Source organism: Dendrobium catenatum, unplaced genomic scaffold (assembly GCF_001605985.2).
Source record: "Dendrobium catenatum unplaced genomic scaffold, ASM160598v2 fragScaff_scaffold_1220, whole genome shotgun sequence".
In the NCBI taxonomy this organism is placed as follows: Eukaryota; Viridiplantae; Streptophyta; class Magnoliopsida; order Asparagales; family Orchidaceae; genus Dendrobium; species Dendrobium catenatum.
Window position 1 is genome coordinate 3,885,636 of NW_021319682.1, and position 16,672 is coordinate 3,902,307.

A 16,672-nucleotide genomic window follows, 5' to 3' on the forward strand; every position below is an offset into this window, starting at 1 on the left:
ATTACAAGTTAAAATTTTTATACTGAAAACAATTTTAAGAAGCAAAAAAAAAACATCTCAAACGAAGCTTAAGTCAAACACACATTTTATACATAAGCTTCAAATCAAAAAATTATTAATTCGTAGTCAAAACTCCAAATCAATAAATCAAATGGACTAAAATTTTGACTTGAGCCGATTTGGATAAATAATTGAGTTAGATTAAAATTACATTCAAACCAAGCTGGCCATAAAAATGACACAAGGGGAACAGAACGGACACTGCAGTAAAAGACTTGCAAAAGTTGCTGAGAAAAAGACTCTTATATATGTGAAATATTAATAGAATAAATATACTGATCAGAGAAAAATCCCGCTCTTTCTTATTATTAATCGATCAAGAATATTAGCCACATCTTGCATAGGTTTTCGCTCGCAGCAAGGGGTAGAAGAATCAATCCTAATTTACATGCCCAATGGTTTATTGTAGTAAATTTTTTCTTATCTAATTTGATAGAGATTAGTAAAGATTTTATTAACTGATTATTGCATAAATTAAGAGCTCTTATTGCTGCCAAAATTAAAAGATTTAATTTGCACTTATTAGGAGATCTAAGTGCTGCTGTATGAGATGCAAAAGAGAGTCTATTGTAATCATATTTTCTTTAATATATTGAAATCATTCCCTCGTGATTCTATCAGCCTGACGTTCAGACAACACAGATGACCTCCGTCTAGCCAAACCAAACAGTTCAGAATAAGGTAAAAGGTGAAATATACAGCAAAAATATAAAAGAAGACTTTAACCAGTCAAATAGTATGGTAGAATCAATGTTGCCAAGTGTTAATGAACCATAAAGTGTCATTCCCCATGAGAAAGAAACAAAAATAAACGAAGCAATTGTCAGAATTTAAGAAGAGAGCAACAAAAATAAGCATAAAAGAAAACATTCTGATAGGAAGTACGTGAGTTCGCAAGTAAACCCCAAGGGTAATACTTGAGTTCTCAAGCAAATCTAACAAGATTTGATGAAAAACAGTGAAGATAACTGCTGTTTACAGCAGTCAAACAGCAAATTACAGCAGTTTATCTTATGAAAATAGAGAAAGCTGAGAGAAACAATGGGGAAATCCACTAATAGATGCAAGAAAACAGCAAACGATACAAGTTTCTTTAATTGGAGAGGAAGAAACAGCTCTCCAAATCTCTAGCCAAGCCTAGAGCCCAAAAACACAAACCCTTGATCTCAAATTCCTACCAAATTCAAAATGAAATCCTAATTCTATCATTAGCCCCTAATTAAAGCAAAAGGAGACATAAAAATCCCTAAACAACCCTCTAATTCAAATTTTCCCTCCAAAACACCCATTAAATTAATTGGTTGGGCCCACGAGGCCACCCGTCCCCCCCTCTCCCTTGGTTTCGCCCTCCCCCTAGGTCGGCGGTAGTAAACCTGAACCGGTCCAGGTTGTACCGGTTCAGCCGGCCTAACACATTCACAAGAGTAAAAGCCTAGTATCCTTAAAAATGTTTGCAATCATCTCCACAATAAAAAATGATATATGAAATTAAAGTACAAATAGAGAAGAATCTTTATGAAGGGGAAACCAAAAAAAAAAAGGTGCCGACAATAAATGACAAAAAACAAATTTAACAAGGTTTTATAATACTATAAAACCAACAGGTGAAACAATGATAAGCAGCATAGCGAAACCTACAATAGGATAAAACATTGAAACACAACCGATAGTAACTTCTCCCTAAAAAAGCACAGTAAATGTAACACTATAGTGTTGAGGGGGAGAGAAAAGAAGAGTATACCAAGCTTTCATATACTCCATGGCATGGCCCATGCATTTAGATAGCACGTTCACTTCGAATTCCAGCTAATGTAAATATCAAACAAAGTGAACTGATTTTCAATATTCAGTAAAAAAATTTAAATCTCATTTAGGGCTGTTTGGTAGAACCCAGGATTTGATTTAAGTAGGATTTCGTAAATCCTCTAAATCTGGAGTTCGAAAATCCTGAGGGGCCTAAATCCTGAAAACTGTTTGGAAACATTCATAATAAATCATATTAAATCTTGTGTGAGTGTTTGACTATAGAGCGGATTTAGCGAGCGGACTCTTCCTCTAGAGCCAATGGATTTCGAAAATTCGGCAAAAAAGGGATTTCAGAAATCCGGGATTTAGCACGAAAAGGTAGAATTTTCCTTCTACGGCGGCTTTCATTTGGCGTGAAATTTGGTTTTGCATTTTAGGCTGTCTAGCTGGATTTCGCTCAAATCCGGCCTAAATCCTGCTACCAAACAGTCCCTTAGAGTTTATCACATAAATGAGTTAGCACAAAGATACAAAAACAATGACAGCTTTACGATAAGTTCATGAATGTACCCCGTCTCTTCTTTTTTCTTCGGAACTAAACAGTACAAAATCAATCCCCTTCAGTAGAAGAAATAAATAAGAGTAGACTGAGAAATAGCTTCTGTAGCTTCAAGGGAACGAGCCAATCAGGCATGCCATAGCCTGCTGACCAGATTAAGAAGCTTTGGAAAGAAGTGCTATATCTAAAGCATTAAAATCATAAACTCTACAGACAAGCACTCTACAGCTTGAGTCACAAAGCATGTACTAAAGATACTTCAAGGAATCAAGTAAAAAACCAAGGGAAGGAAAAATTACCATCAGGACAGACAAGTATGAACAAAGAAAAGAGGCTTGTAATACCATCTCATATATCTCATTATTTCAATCAAATAGCCAACAAGTTATGGATAATATTTTATCTTTTAAATAAATTCGTGTTTCTCAATTTAAAATAAAAAAAAAAGGTTTGACGAATAGATGAAAAAACTACCTGTTGCCTGTTGGCGATGCCTTCGACGACAACTCATTGATGACGTAGCTGACTACTTACTATCCAATCATGGAAGAGAGAAGTAGAGAACGCAGAAACTAGAAAGGTAATTAAAAAGCCCAAGAAACGCTTGCCCAAAGAAGCCCCACAGTGCGAACGAGCTGCAAGTGTGTAACCTGGATCGATTCAAAAGCTGGAGCGATGAGGGTATTGATTTTTGTTCATGAACGGCTGAGATTTTTTTCCTTAAAGAGGGTCCGATCAATCTGGCCTATCATTATTCACTTTATTTTTTAATTGAGCAAATGTTATCATCACATGCGCTGATCTTATGATTGAAGTTGAGGTTCACGATAATCAGACTAAAAGGAGTTGGCTACTCGTTCATTCATTGCAGGTTTGCAACTCCATTTGATATTTTTTATGATGAATTTCTGTGTCTAATAGATAAATATTTATATTCATTTATATAATATTATAACATGTTAATGACATTCAAATCTAAATATCCTTGATAGTGTTTTAAAAGTATAATATTATATAAATAAATAAATCTAAGTATTACATATATAAATAAATAAAAATTGGGAGATATGTAGTACATGAATGAATCACATTTTAATTCTCAAATAAATTTATACATAAAAAATGTTGCTCGATCTTAATGTGCCATATTTATGATTTTTTTTGCACCCCCATTTGTTGGCACCCCCACTTTAAACACACACACATATACATATAAATATATTAAATTGGGTCATAACCCCTCAAGTACAAGGTTACCCTTTCAAGATGTGATATGACATTTAAATAATACTATCATTGTAACTTCTAATTAAACAAGACGTGGTGACTAGTGTAGCGATAAATAGAACTAATTGGTTTAGAGGAGAGAAAAAAATTAGTTGGCAAGGCTTGGCTAAGCACAACTCGATCTGTAAATCATTTATCAGAACAATAAATACTGATCTATCAAGAACAAATAGACAAAATAGTCTTAATCTTTCATGCATATTTATTGGGAGTTGACAAATAAATTCCATGTGTGATGAAGAAATTAAACATACAAAAAGTGATCTGTTTTTGTTGGTTCTGATAAAATATAAATCACATAATTCTATGTAAACGATTACAGTCATTGATCCACATCATGCAAACTAATTAACGTTCGATTTCCATCCAGCAGTGAAAGCAAATTATCGCAGTTGTGTAAGGAAATTGAATCCTCATAAAGAAACTAATGCTCATTAGAAAACAATAAGAAACCTATGCTGCTGTTAAAGAAAACAATTCCCAATATCTTGCAATACATTTGAATGAATAAAATGCCTTGTCAACCATCAACAAGAAAATTAATTAACAAAGTTTCTTTTATATTTTTCAAATAAAGACCATTTACCAGAATGCTTTACCTTAATCAGTAGACATAAATTTCCAGAAACCATCCAGTAATTATATTAATCATCCCTCTGCAGGACTGAAGCACTTTCTTTTCGAAGCAATGAAAAATCATCATTAGGAACATCAAATAAGTCCAATGGACGAGTAATTAACGTAAACTCTTCAATCAGATCCCATTTTCAAATTGAAAAATGATTTCCAACATGAACAAATTTAGATAGGTTGAAAGAATCCATCTGAAACTCCCGACAAATCTACAGTTGCTTCCATAGGAAGCTGAATGTGAAACAGGCAATTTCCATATAACACAAAGCAAAGCTAGATATAATAAACCGATGATGCAAACATGGAAAGCTGAATCAACCCTTATTCAGCTTTTCCTCATAATGATCAAACCTTCATTTTTTTATCAATCCCACACCTTTTAGCAAGCTATACCTCAAAACAGGGTTGCATCATAACCTGAGATTTGCTGTCACACATTTTCTATGAGAAACCAATGTTGCAAGCATTCAAAATATTGAACTGATCTGGGAAGGCATTTTCAATCAATTTAACCAATTCTAAAGGATTGCCAATTTTGAAGTCTGAACTGATAGCAAGATCTATTTTTTCAGGTCTGATCTCCACATTGTAATCATGAAGGCCCTCACACACAGCTCTAAGGGTTACTCTCAAAGTAGCACATAGGTCATGAAAATCTAGATCCTCCATAATTCTCTTTACTTCAGAATAGGCAATGCGGTTTTCTTCTGAACAGCTATTTAAGTTCTCTTCAGCAAAAGCTTCAACAGAACCCATGCTTGAGGCGACTAAATGTATGGCTCTTATATTGTTTAAAGCATTATAAGCTGTAGATCTTAAATGAGAAACAACCCCTTCCTCATTTTTAAGATCTCTAAGTAATACAAGATTGGCCAAGGCAAACCGTGAGATGAAGACAAAAAAATCATAGAAATTCATGCCTGTAAGGAAGAAAGAGGCGAACGGGAAGTATTAGCAGGTATGGAAGACTAAAATGACAAATTATAAATTTTTGTTTCTAGAGTTACATTGCTGGCACCATCATTAGCATGGTTATACCTGTGTTGGCAGCAAGATTTCTCTGACAGATGCTTTCGAAGCTGGTTACTTAATCATGCACCTAGTGGCATATGACCTTACCCTCTGAAGTTTTGGTTATTACTTCCTGAAAATGGAGTAATAGACTGTTACCAAGAGGGGTTGTTGAGGTCTTACATCCTGGGTGAAACCTAAGGTGCGACTGTAAGGAGCAGAAAAGTGAGCATTTCACATTGATTACGGGGAGCCCCTTGCCTACCCCCTACGGAAAAAGAGTACCTGTCGTCCAGGCTACAATATCTATCGAACAGCTGATCCATCTGCACTCTGGCGCTCATTCCTAACCGTGTGTCTATACCACACTATTGATTTTCTGCGGAGAAACGGTAGGGATCCTCACTCCTGAAAGACTTTGTGACACTAATCCATCTTATAAGTCCTCGGACTCTTCGAATAAGCAATAAATTACCGCCCCGTGGGACCCCTACCGTAAAATGGCATTCTTTCAAATTAACTGCACCTTTTATGAGTATCATATTTGAACAACAGACAACATGAGCAAAAATTGAATATTACACAGTTACCTCTAAAAACCACATGATGTGGCCATAGAAAACATGTTATTAGATGATTGCAATAGGTACCATAATAAGTACTGCCAATGTAAGGAAATGTTCAAAATTGAGGTTATGTAAATTCGCTAGCTAATTAAGCTGAATTATCAAAATTGGTCATTTTAGTGCTGGCTAATCAATCAATGGGCCTAATTGAACCAATTATAATCAGTAGTGTCAATGTAAGGTGGAAATATTTAACCCCAAAATTGAGATTAAGTAAATTCATAGGCTAATTAAACCGAATTATGAAAATTGGTCATAATTCGTGCTGGCTAATTAATCAACGGGACTAATTGAGCCAATTATAACTTTCATGTCTCAAAAGTAGAGTTAATAAGGCTTGCATAGTTTTTATTGGCATAATTAAATTAGAACGCTAATTATTGAAATAAAGGTTGGCCTAGAGGCTGGTCAAGATTGTTCCTCATGAAACTTTACAAATTTCAGGAGCACCTTATCAAGAAGTTCTTAGATCATAGATTTCACTAATACATATATGATGCAACCTAAATTCCTAAACCTTTTAGGAGAACACTTGGGCATGCAACTAAAAAATAACTTCCTTTCAATAACACAAACACAAACATAAATTGACTTGGTAGAAACAAACGTTAGAAACTAGTTAGGAAATCATGCAGGAAAGAAAGATACAAAATATTTAAACAATAATAACCCTTAGAACAACAACGAATGATCACCTCACATGCAATACACAAAACTAAGGGAAAAGTACTCAAATGAAAGATCTAACCAGTAATCCACCACTGAAACTTGATCCAGCATAAGTATGCACTCCTCAGGCTAATACAACCAGAACATGGTAATAACACCACCTCACAACTCACAAAGTTCAGAGAAGAAAGATACATGTGGAAGGAAAATAGTGGAGGGAAGAAATAAAAAGAAGATCGAGAGGAAATAATAGGGAATAGGGAGAAGACTAGCTCGCAAGCCACGAAAACCCCTCAGGTTGAATTTTTTCATCAAAAACTCTTTTTTACAATAGAGAATCAACCACTTTATATAGGAGGAGGAGGGGAAAGAGCGTACAATTGTTCAATTAAATGAGCCAATAAAAGCAATCCAAATCAGCTCTCAAAGGAGAAGCCAAAGCATCAAGCATAGGAAATAACAAAAGGGGGAAATCGAACAACCAAAGGGAGAGGGGAAGAATCCCAAGCAGCCAATAAGCAAGAGAAAATCTGAACAGCCAAAAGGGAGAGGGAAGAATCTCAAGCAGCCATAAAGCAAGGGGAAAAATGGGCAAAAGCCCAATAAGAAAAAAACAGCCCACAACTAAATACCCAACCAGCCAATAAGAAGCAAGCAAGCAAGATCAAACTCAAATAAAAATTCAAAAACCAACACGAGAGCACCAAACCCATCATGATCATTGGTTGTTTTCCAGCATATGATAATAAAAAAAAAAAATACATAACGTCCACTAACACGAAAAAACTAAAAATACATAAATTGTAAATTCTTGACTACATCAATATAAGAATGGTACAAAACCATGTAAGCCACAACACCTCATATTTCTTTCAATAACCTTACCCTTTACAACACCATCTTCATATTGAAGTTACCTGCAGTGCTCGCAGGTCATATCATACTCAATAGACCACAAGCTCCAAATTGAAGTGCAACATACAGCAGTCCACAAACATCTACAACTAGGGGTGTAAACGAATCAAATCAAGCTAAGTTTGGGAATGGGCAAGTTGGAGCTCATCTCGTCAACTTAGAGATAAGCTCAAACTCGAACTCGAGCTCGAAATGAGCTCATATGGTGAGCTAGAACTCAGCTAGCCTGAGTCGCCTTGAGCTCAAGCTCGACTCACAAACTTGCCTCATCGGAAAAGTTAGAACATCTGGTCGCCGGAGTTACGGAGTTATGGAGAAGTAGAGTGGGAGCCAAACTTGGGATCCATTGACGACCTCACCCTTTGGAGAAGAATGAGGGTTGAAGATAAATAATAGGATTTCTTCTATTGGGAGAAAGGAGCAGTTTTATTTTTTAAGAAAATACTCAAATGATTTTTTTTTTTAGCTTTCCCAAAAAAAACTATGGAGGCTTCAGTTTTCATTAATGACATTAAATGCAATTAATATTATGTATTTTTTGGCTAGAAAGAACCAATTGTTTTTAAAAATAATACAAGTTTTTGTTTTTTTTTTTTTAAACGAGCCGAGTCTTATCAAGCTCGAACTAGAACTCATTTAATATATGAGCTCGAGTTTGAGCTCAGAGCTCGAGCACGAAACTCAATAAGCTCGAATTGCGAGCTCGTTATCGAGACAAATTTGAGCCGGCTCGACTCACTGACACCCCTATCTACAGCCTCTTAAATTAGTCCAAGACATCCATTTACCTCAATCCATACTAAATTATATGAATGCAACCTTCAAGGAGAGGTATGTTGAATATTTAGGTGCACTAGTATAGCTTTTTCATTGCTTTATCACACAAACCACTATCATATGCTTCTATTTGATTATAACTTTCTTAATACTATTAATATTTTTTATGAATCATTTTTCACAACCAAATCAGCTAGTGTTGTAGCAATAAAAAAGCTTCAATCCAACTTATTTAGGAGAAAAATTTTATAATACCCACACCAGCTTTCAAAAACTTTGTTTTTTGCCATAACAGTTTTACTTCTAATTTTATTGATAGTTTTAGCTGTCCCAAACATTATAATGTCAACATGTGCCTCTGGGCACCTATCCCATATATACATGGGGATTTCATTTTGTAGCGGCTTCAATGATACAAGAGAGTAACAATATAATATACACATGCATGCTCCTTATGAATTCCATCTCTCTCACCTCTCATCATGCATGTATATTTCATTTTGTTTTTGCTTCAATGGTACAAGAGAGTCCTAATATGAATGACGATATCATTTTTGCATTCAATTTAATGTACAATTTACGTTCATTCTGGGTTGTTTGCATTTGTATCAACCATACATGCAGTCAAATGGTATATAAAATGGAATACGCTAAAGCACTTCTTGCAAATGAATAAATAATTATGATTTTTAATTTAAAGTGGGAAAAGGCAACTTGCAGAGAGAAATTTCACAGTAATTATGTTTAAGCAAGGTTGTAGTTCTCACCAAATTATGGACCTGATGGTACCATCCACTTGGAACAAAGATAATCTCATTGTGTTCTTGAGTGCATTCCCACCAAACAGCCTGGTTAAAATAAAAACGAGTCATATTTAGAAAAAGATGTCAAAAAAAAAGTAAATCTGGCAGTTTATAGATATGAGAAAAAGATCAAAATGGTACCTTGACTCTTTATAAAATATCAAAATGGTTCCCTAATATATTAAATGATCATTTTGGCCCCTCAAGTCTTTTAAAAAAAAAATCAAAATAGTCCCACGGTGGGACTATTTTGGTTTCTATTTAAGGAGGGACCTATTTAAAAAGGGACCAAAATAATCATTTAACTATTTTTTTCAAACAATATAAAATTGATTGGCACTATTCTTCAATATACAATCCAAGAACTAATGGTTTGGCCGAAGATTTTAAAAAAACTTTGGTAAAATTACTTAAGAAATTTTTTTTCTAAAAATAACATAGAATGACTTGATAAACTGACAAAAGCCTTGTGGGCATATCGCACTACCTATAAGACTACTACACAGGTTACTGCATATTCTTTGGATTTCGGAACATAACCAATATTACCTCTCGAAGTGGAATTACCGTCACTTCATATTGCTATACAATATGAACTCAACAAAAAAGAAAACGATCATTTACGACTCGAAGGACTCGAGGCTCTGGATCAAATAATTAAGAGACCACTATGGTCCTTTTCTCTTATACATATCCAATTAGTTACCTTTTTAAAGCCAGGAAACTTCTTTTCAGAGATATCAGCATAAACATCATAGACTGAACTTTTTTCGTACCTGCAATGATAAATATAAAATTCATGTTGTCATTAAGTAAGAGAGCACACATTCATAGTACAAATAAATTTGATTATTGTGTGCATACATGTCAATGTTGTGCGATACTACCCATAGCTTTGGCGAGACGTACCCCCGTACAATTTGTGTTGTAACACACGTGATGTAAAATAACGTGCTCTATATGCAATTGATGAGAAGTAATGCAAAGCTTATTGCCCGAATGGCACGCGCTATTATTATTTCTCTAATTTATTACTTAAAATTAATATTAATATTATTTAATTTTAGTTTTTATTAATTTTATTTTTTATAAGACTTTCCAAGAGTAAATAACGCAAGGCATCCACCCAATTCTAATCAAAAGCAGGACTTTAAGTGAAAGTGTGATTGCTTCTACTCTAAACGATGGCAATGAAGATGGCTTCAACTCCAAGCTACAATAATGACTCCAAGTAACTGCAATGACTTCGATGCCAGGAAAGTCTTCGACTCCAAGTGATGACTTGGAACTCCAGGCGACGACTTTGACTCTAGGAACAGGCTTCGAACCCAAGTAACACTCAATGATGCTCTTCTACACATGGGCGTCTGAACAAATATGCAATGTTCCTTCCTCTTCATTTGCTCTCAGGTTTGACAGACACTCAACTCTTGTATTTATCATTTCTCATAAACATTATGGTTGGCATGATAGCAAATAGACAGAAAAGTGGTTGTGGTTGGTTACATGTAGAAGCCTAATAAATTATATTCATTTATCTCTTTTGATTAAACAAAAAAAATCATTTTTATACTTTTTAAAGATTTTGTTAACATAGTTTTTTCTTGTTTAATTCATTAGTTTCATTCATTATGTACAAAAATGTTATAATGTTTGGAATATTGAGTGATTAAGCACTTGAGCATAAGCATTAACATTTAACATTATAAGAATGGTACTTCAATTTATAAATTTAGTTATTTTCATTACTATGTTAATTTATTTTTCAATCTAGTTGTCTTTTATAAATGCTCATGTATATTTAGTGAAATATATCTATATTTATTCAATATTTTGAGCTATGTTTAAGCCAGAGCGTGCATCGCCATGCGCAATATGCGATTTCTTCAGGGAACTTTTGTGTTATAGCGCACTAGTCACCATTGACAATATGATTGTGTGTAAATACTTGATTTTCTATCATAAACGTCATGATCCATTGATCGGAACTTCCAAAAGATTACTTAATAGAAATAACCATCCTAAAATGCTCACAATTATCATAAAATGGCGCCTTCTGGCAGCAATAGCAATAGCTTGCTCATCTTGCATCATATAAGTTCATAGAACACTAAATAGTAAATTCATTCCCATAATAGCGGCAAAAAGGTACCCTCACACTAGTGTTTATGTTCTTAAAAGATCCATAAATGTCAAGGATATCAAAAGTTTTCCGAGTGTGGACATGTTTCCTCCAGCTAACCAAAAAACGGATGAGCAAGAAAGCCCATTTAAATCATAAAGTCATGATGATGAAAATTAATATGCAATGCAGAGACAGCAACAGCTCTAGAATTAAGTCTTCAAGCAGTTAATTTTCATGCCAAGTTACCTATCAAAGATAAGGTGACACTGTGAAGGTGGTAACAAAAGCCACAGTTTTTTCCCACATACATTAGCAGACCAGCTATACGACCTGAAAACATCAGCATGAAGTGGGGTCCAAGTACCTAAGAAGCCAGAAAACTGTTAATGATAATAAATCAACAGATGGTACCACATAATGGAATTAGAGTTATAGAAAACAAGTAGAAAGTATCAAAAAAATCATCACAATAAATAGTTGAGTATAATAAATGGCAGAAAAATGGTTGTGGAATAAATATACCTTTAACTCCTATGTAAACAAAGCGGTAATCAGCACAATTTGTTTCATTTTTATCCTGAGTAATGTCTGAATCACGATGCAAGCGGTGACTATCAAGGTAAAGATTGAGCCAATCATCAACAAAAAAAGATGGAGTCGTGTAGGCGATATAATCAGGATACTCCTGAAATTAAGATAGTGAAAAGAGGCAGCAAAAAGGATTGGGCAAAAATACAATATTCATCTGACATCTTCCCCAAAAGTGGTTTTTATTAACACAATTCCTTTAAGTAGCTAAAGAATCAGAAAAAATTTTAAGAATATGGTAACCAAAGATAAAACCAATTGAAAGAGAACAGGATATTTTCAGAATATTTAGAACAAATTTGATGCAGGGATAGGATCAAATAAGCTTAAAAAAAACTTTTTAGGTATTTAACAACTATTCAAGGTCTTTATTAACAACTTTTATAAAAGGAAAGCGCAGCAGTATAACTCTGAGAAACAATCATAACGGTAAAACATTTAAAAGTCCTTCTAGGATAAAAATTGAAAGAGAACAGGATATTTCAGAATATTTAGAAATTCAGCTGCAACTCTTCCTCCTCTGCATCCCAAAATAAAAAGAGAGAGATTGAGTACAGAACCTTCCCTGGATCCCCCATACTGAACCAATAAAGTTAGATAAAAAAAAAATTCTTGAAAAATCAAATAAAGACATGCACATTACACATGCATGGATATTCTTCCATGTAGGATAAAATCTTCAAGGATATTTTCCATGTCAAGAGAAAAAGAGTTCCACAGATACGTCAAATGTTTATTAAGATAGCGTCTTTATTCAACAACTTATAGACCTTCTGCTGCACCTACTTTAAAGATTAGCTTGCATATATTTATCTTTTCCGTAATTACAACTGAATTGGTACACAATTGAACATTATGAGCAAGTGAAATAAAAGGCTACTTGCAACCTACTTTGACAAAATGCCAGTCCTTCAGGTACAACAAAGATTCAGTGCCATCATTGCTGTTTGCAACTTTATTACACTTGGTAGAAGAAATACTGAGCCAATAGTCGGTGTACTCAGAGACAGACATCTCAACCCTTTTCTGATCTGTGAAAACTCTTTTACAGCAATCTGCAACCTGAAACAACGTAGAATAAAATTCATGCAAAAGATGCTCATTGCAAAAGGAAACATTGTCATTAGCCAAAAAATCAACCAAAACGGACTTGAATATAACCATATAGGTATGCAAGGCAAGAGCATCAGTTTGACAAAATAAAGACGTAACAAAATTCTATAAAACAAACAACATAATTACAATTCCAAAGAGAAACATAAAAAATTCCATAAATTACGAAAATCCAGCTGGAAGCAAGCAAATGTCTACTGGAAATAGGGAGTCTGGGGAGCTTTTAATATGGTAGAAAGGTGTGCTACAGCTCAGACATTCAACCAAGACATCAAAGTACCCCCATACTACCCCATCACGTACAAACACAAACCAGGTTTAAATAGCTAGAAATAAATAAAAAATTTGATAAGTGTTGGCTCAAGAAAATGGTGACATATCTGCATAAATCCTGCTTTGCAGACATAGAATTTCATTATCCTTAATGCAAATTATAGTTAACCAGATTTCTCCTGAGGGTAGTGTCAGGGTTTAGTTAGATATGGGTCCTTACTTCCTCTGAGCACAAGTCCTCATAGTTAATTACCCCTTTTACTACGTAAAAGATAACTCTCAATTACGGATGAATAATTTTAGGTATTTTAGTCTCAGTTGTGGAGGAATGTGGGTAAACTCGATCAAGATCTCATGATTTCGTTGTCCCGGGTATACCGTAGGTTTCAGTCTACCAACACTAGCGATCGTTGATCGTAGTGTCCAGGGAATCTGATTAACAGTCATGGGTTACATCCTCTCAAGGATCCCAAGTAAATTGAAATGATTAGATGTAGGTTATAGCTTTAAGGATGTTGGTGCTTACATCTATTAGAATACCCAGTAGTTAATTTAGTTCGGGATTTATAACTTTGTTTAGAAGTTACCCAGTTTTTTGAATTGGTTCAGGGCTTATGACTTATGTTGAAAGTAACTCAATTATTTTAGAAGTGGGTCTTAAAGCTTTCGTTGAAAGTAGCCTGTAAGTTTAGTTATAGTCCAGAGCTTATGGCTTTCATTGAAAGTAACCTGGAGATTTAGATTTGGGTTGAGACTTATATCTTTCATTGAAAGTTGTCCGTAGGTTTAATTTTAGTCCGGGGCTTGCAGCTTTCATTAAAAGTAGCCCAGATATTTGGATTTAGGTTGGGACTTACATTTTTCATTGAAAGTTGCTCGTATGTTTAGTTTCAGTCCGGGGCTTATGGATTTCAATGAAAGTAGCCTGAAGATTTGAATTTGGGTTAGAACTTATCGCTTTCATTGAAAGTTGCCTATAGGTTGGTCTGATTCACTTCTTGTAAAATTTTTCTAACAACAGGTCTTACAACTTCTCTTAGAAGATATCTGGCTTTTGTATTTAGAAGTAGCATGAAGGTGGGTCTTACAATCTAGCCCTATAACCTAAATGGCCCGCAGGTTTGGTTTGGATTGGTCTTACAACTTTCATTAGAAGTTGACTGTATGTTTTGGGTTTAGGATAATTCACTTAAAAATTTTCCGAGCGTATGGGTCATAATCTTAACTTAGAAGTCACCCGAAAATTTGTAAGACTTACTACTTCCCTTTGGAAGTAACATGTTTGTTTTGTTTATGATAAATTGGACTGCAGGTACTTTGGTTTGCAGTTGTTTAATAGTATGACATTAGACTTCTATTTTCAGTGGCTCATTAGCAATTGTTTACTAATCTGACAATTTCTAACCTGACACTAGTGTTTCTATTACATTAATTTCTTTTCCCTAAATATATTCCAATTTATCTGTTGAAACTGTATGTTTTACACTTGCCTTATTTGTTATGAAGCCGACAGCAGATAGTTTGCATGTCAATAGAATGTGTTTTATGAATGTGGCTATTCAAGGGAAGGTTCTGTACTCAATGCTATGAAAGTTGAACCGGAGATAGACCCGGAAAAGAGAGATGCTTAAGATTTAATGGTTCGATCGGGGATAAATCGAGGTCAAAACAAATGATGTAATAAATATTAAATTATTTAAATAATATCTAAACAAGAAGATAATTATGTAATGATTATGAAATAATATAAATTTGTCACTAAATAATAAATAAAATTCATACTCAAATAATATATTATGTAATTTTAAATTTAAATATCCTCAATCATTAATTTTAATTCTCATTTATAAATTTCATCCAGATATAAATTTATAAATTTAATATAAATAATTAGTAATTTATGTTATATAGTTGGGTATAATTTACACTTATAGATTTAAAATTAAAATATATTATAATTAAATTATTAAATTTATCATTTTAAATTCAATTTATTAAACTAATTTGTTTAATTATATAAAGATGATAATTGAACTAGCTGGTTTTTTAAAACTGGAAAAAGTTCAACAGCTTGGTGGTTGAACTGTTGGTTCAAACCAGTTTTTTTCAGTTTAATGCGAAACCGGTTTTAGAAAGAAATTTAGATCAACTAACAGACTGGTTCCCCGAACGAGTCGAACAGGCCGATCCGGTCCAATTTTCAAAACAATGATTAGAATAACATAGAGAGTTAAATCTGATTATTGATAAGCTAAACCCCATTTATGGCACTAATTAGTGATATAATTGTGCTAACGCATTTATGACTCTAGCATTTTTGACATAAAAAATAAGCTCTAAAAATAAGAAAATTGTCTAAACACTCAAGGAAAAAAATAAACAATATCACCATTCATTGTCTTTAATGGCATGGGTAGATAATGATGGTAAACACAACAACCGTATAGCTTCAAGACTTCATCATCTCAGAACAAAACCAAATTGAGTAATTGACTTTTCTTTTTAGTCTAGTATTAGTTTGCTTTTATTTATATGATTGTATGCGATTGATTATGTCATTTTATTTTTTGTTTTAACACTTGTCATTTTTCAGCCCTAAATGTGAATTGCTCTATAGGGAAATCAACCTTCGTGTTTATGGCTCATTCTATAAGTAGATCAAGAAGGCTTGTAAAACCCATTATTCCAATGAATGGAAAGCTCCTGTTGCCTCCTTAACGTTTCGGCCATCCCTAAATCTAACAAAGTGAAAACCCTAATTAATAAAAACAAAGACAACCTGAGACTCATAACTCCGTGGGAAGATAACTATAAAATCAGCCACTTTCCAGAGAGTAACTGAGAAGGGGAATCACCTGAACCATGGATTTGCCGAAATGGTCAGCGAAGAAGCGGATATTAGGTCGGCCATCGGCAGTGACCCAATCAGTGCAGGCCTGCCATCCATCCATAAGGTCCGTAAGCACCACGGGGAGATTATTCTTCAGATATCGATCAACGAAATCCTTGTAACTAAGCTTCCGCCCGTCCACTCTTTCCACCTTCGCTCCAATCTCCATCGCTGAAATCGTGTCTTCAATATGCAACATGATACTGCATATAAATAGTTGATTTAGTTTAAGATACCACCATTAAAATTTAGATATTGATTTTAGATTAATGCTTTCACTTCCAATATTTATAAGAAGGTTTTTTTTTCGAATTTGATTAATGTTGATATAAATATCTATTTTTAATTTGTAAATAAATTAGAATATTCCTATTTTGTCCCATTTTTTATCTTAAAATAAAATATTAAATATCTTACATAAGTTTAAATATAAAATTATTTTCATGAATAACATTAATTATAAAGTAGAACAATATATTTCATCCTATTGCGTGATATTCGGACTAAATTTTAATATTAAAATTCGAAGGAAACAGCATTATTCAATAAATTAAAATCATATTTAAAAATATATTTTAGGTATAAATTAATTTGATA

At 33.8% G+C, this 16,672-nt stretch overlaps 1 protein-coding gene across 1 annotated transcript; it reads right to left on the minus strand.

Moving 5' to 3' along the window:
- Window positions 1-4,068: 4,068 nt before the first annotated feature.
- LOC110110046 (2-oxoglutarate and iron-dependent oxygenase JMJD4-like) lies at window positions 4,069-16,284 on the minus strand. The gene is made up of 8 exons (XM_028699119.1): window positions 16,041-16,284; window positions 12,691-12,861; window positions 11,734-11,896; window positions 11,458-11,575; window positions 9,793-9,862; window positions 8,983-9,131; window positions 5,324-5,364; window positions 4,069-5,205 (listed from the first exon to the last, which is right to left on the minus strand). Exons 1-8 carry the CDS (start codon window positions 16,272-16,274, stop codon window positions 4,727-4,729), a joined length of 1,425 nt encoding a protein of 474 aa, XP_028554952.1. The 5' UTR covers window positions 16,275-16,284; the 3' UTR covers window positions 4,069-4,726.
- Window positions 16,285-16,672: the final 388 nt, after the last annotated feature.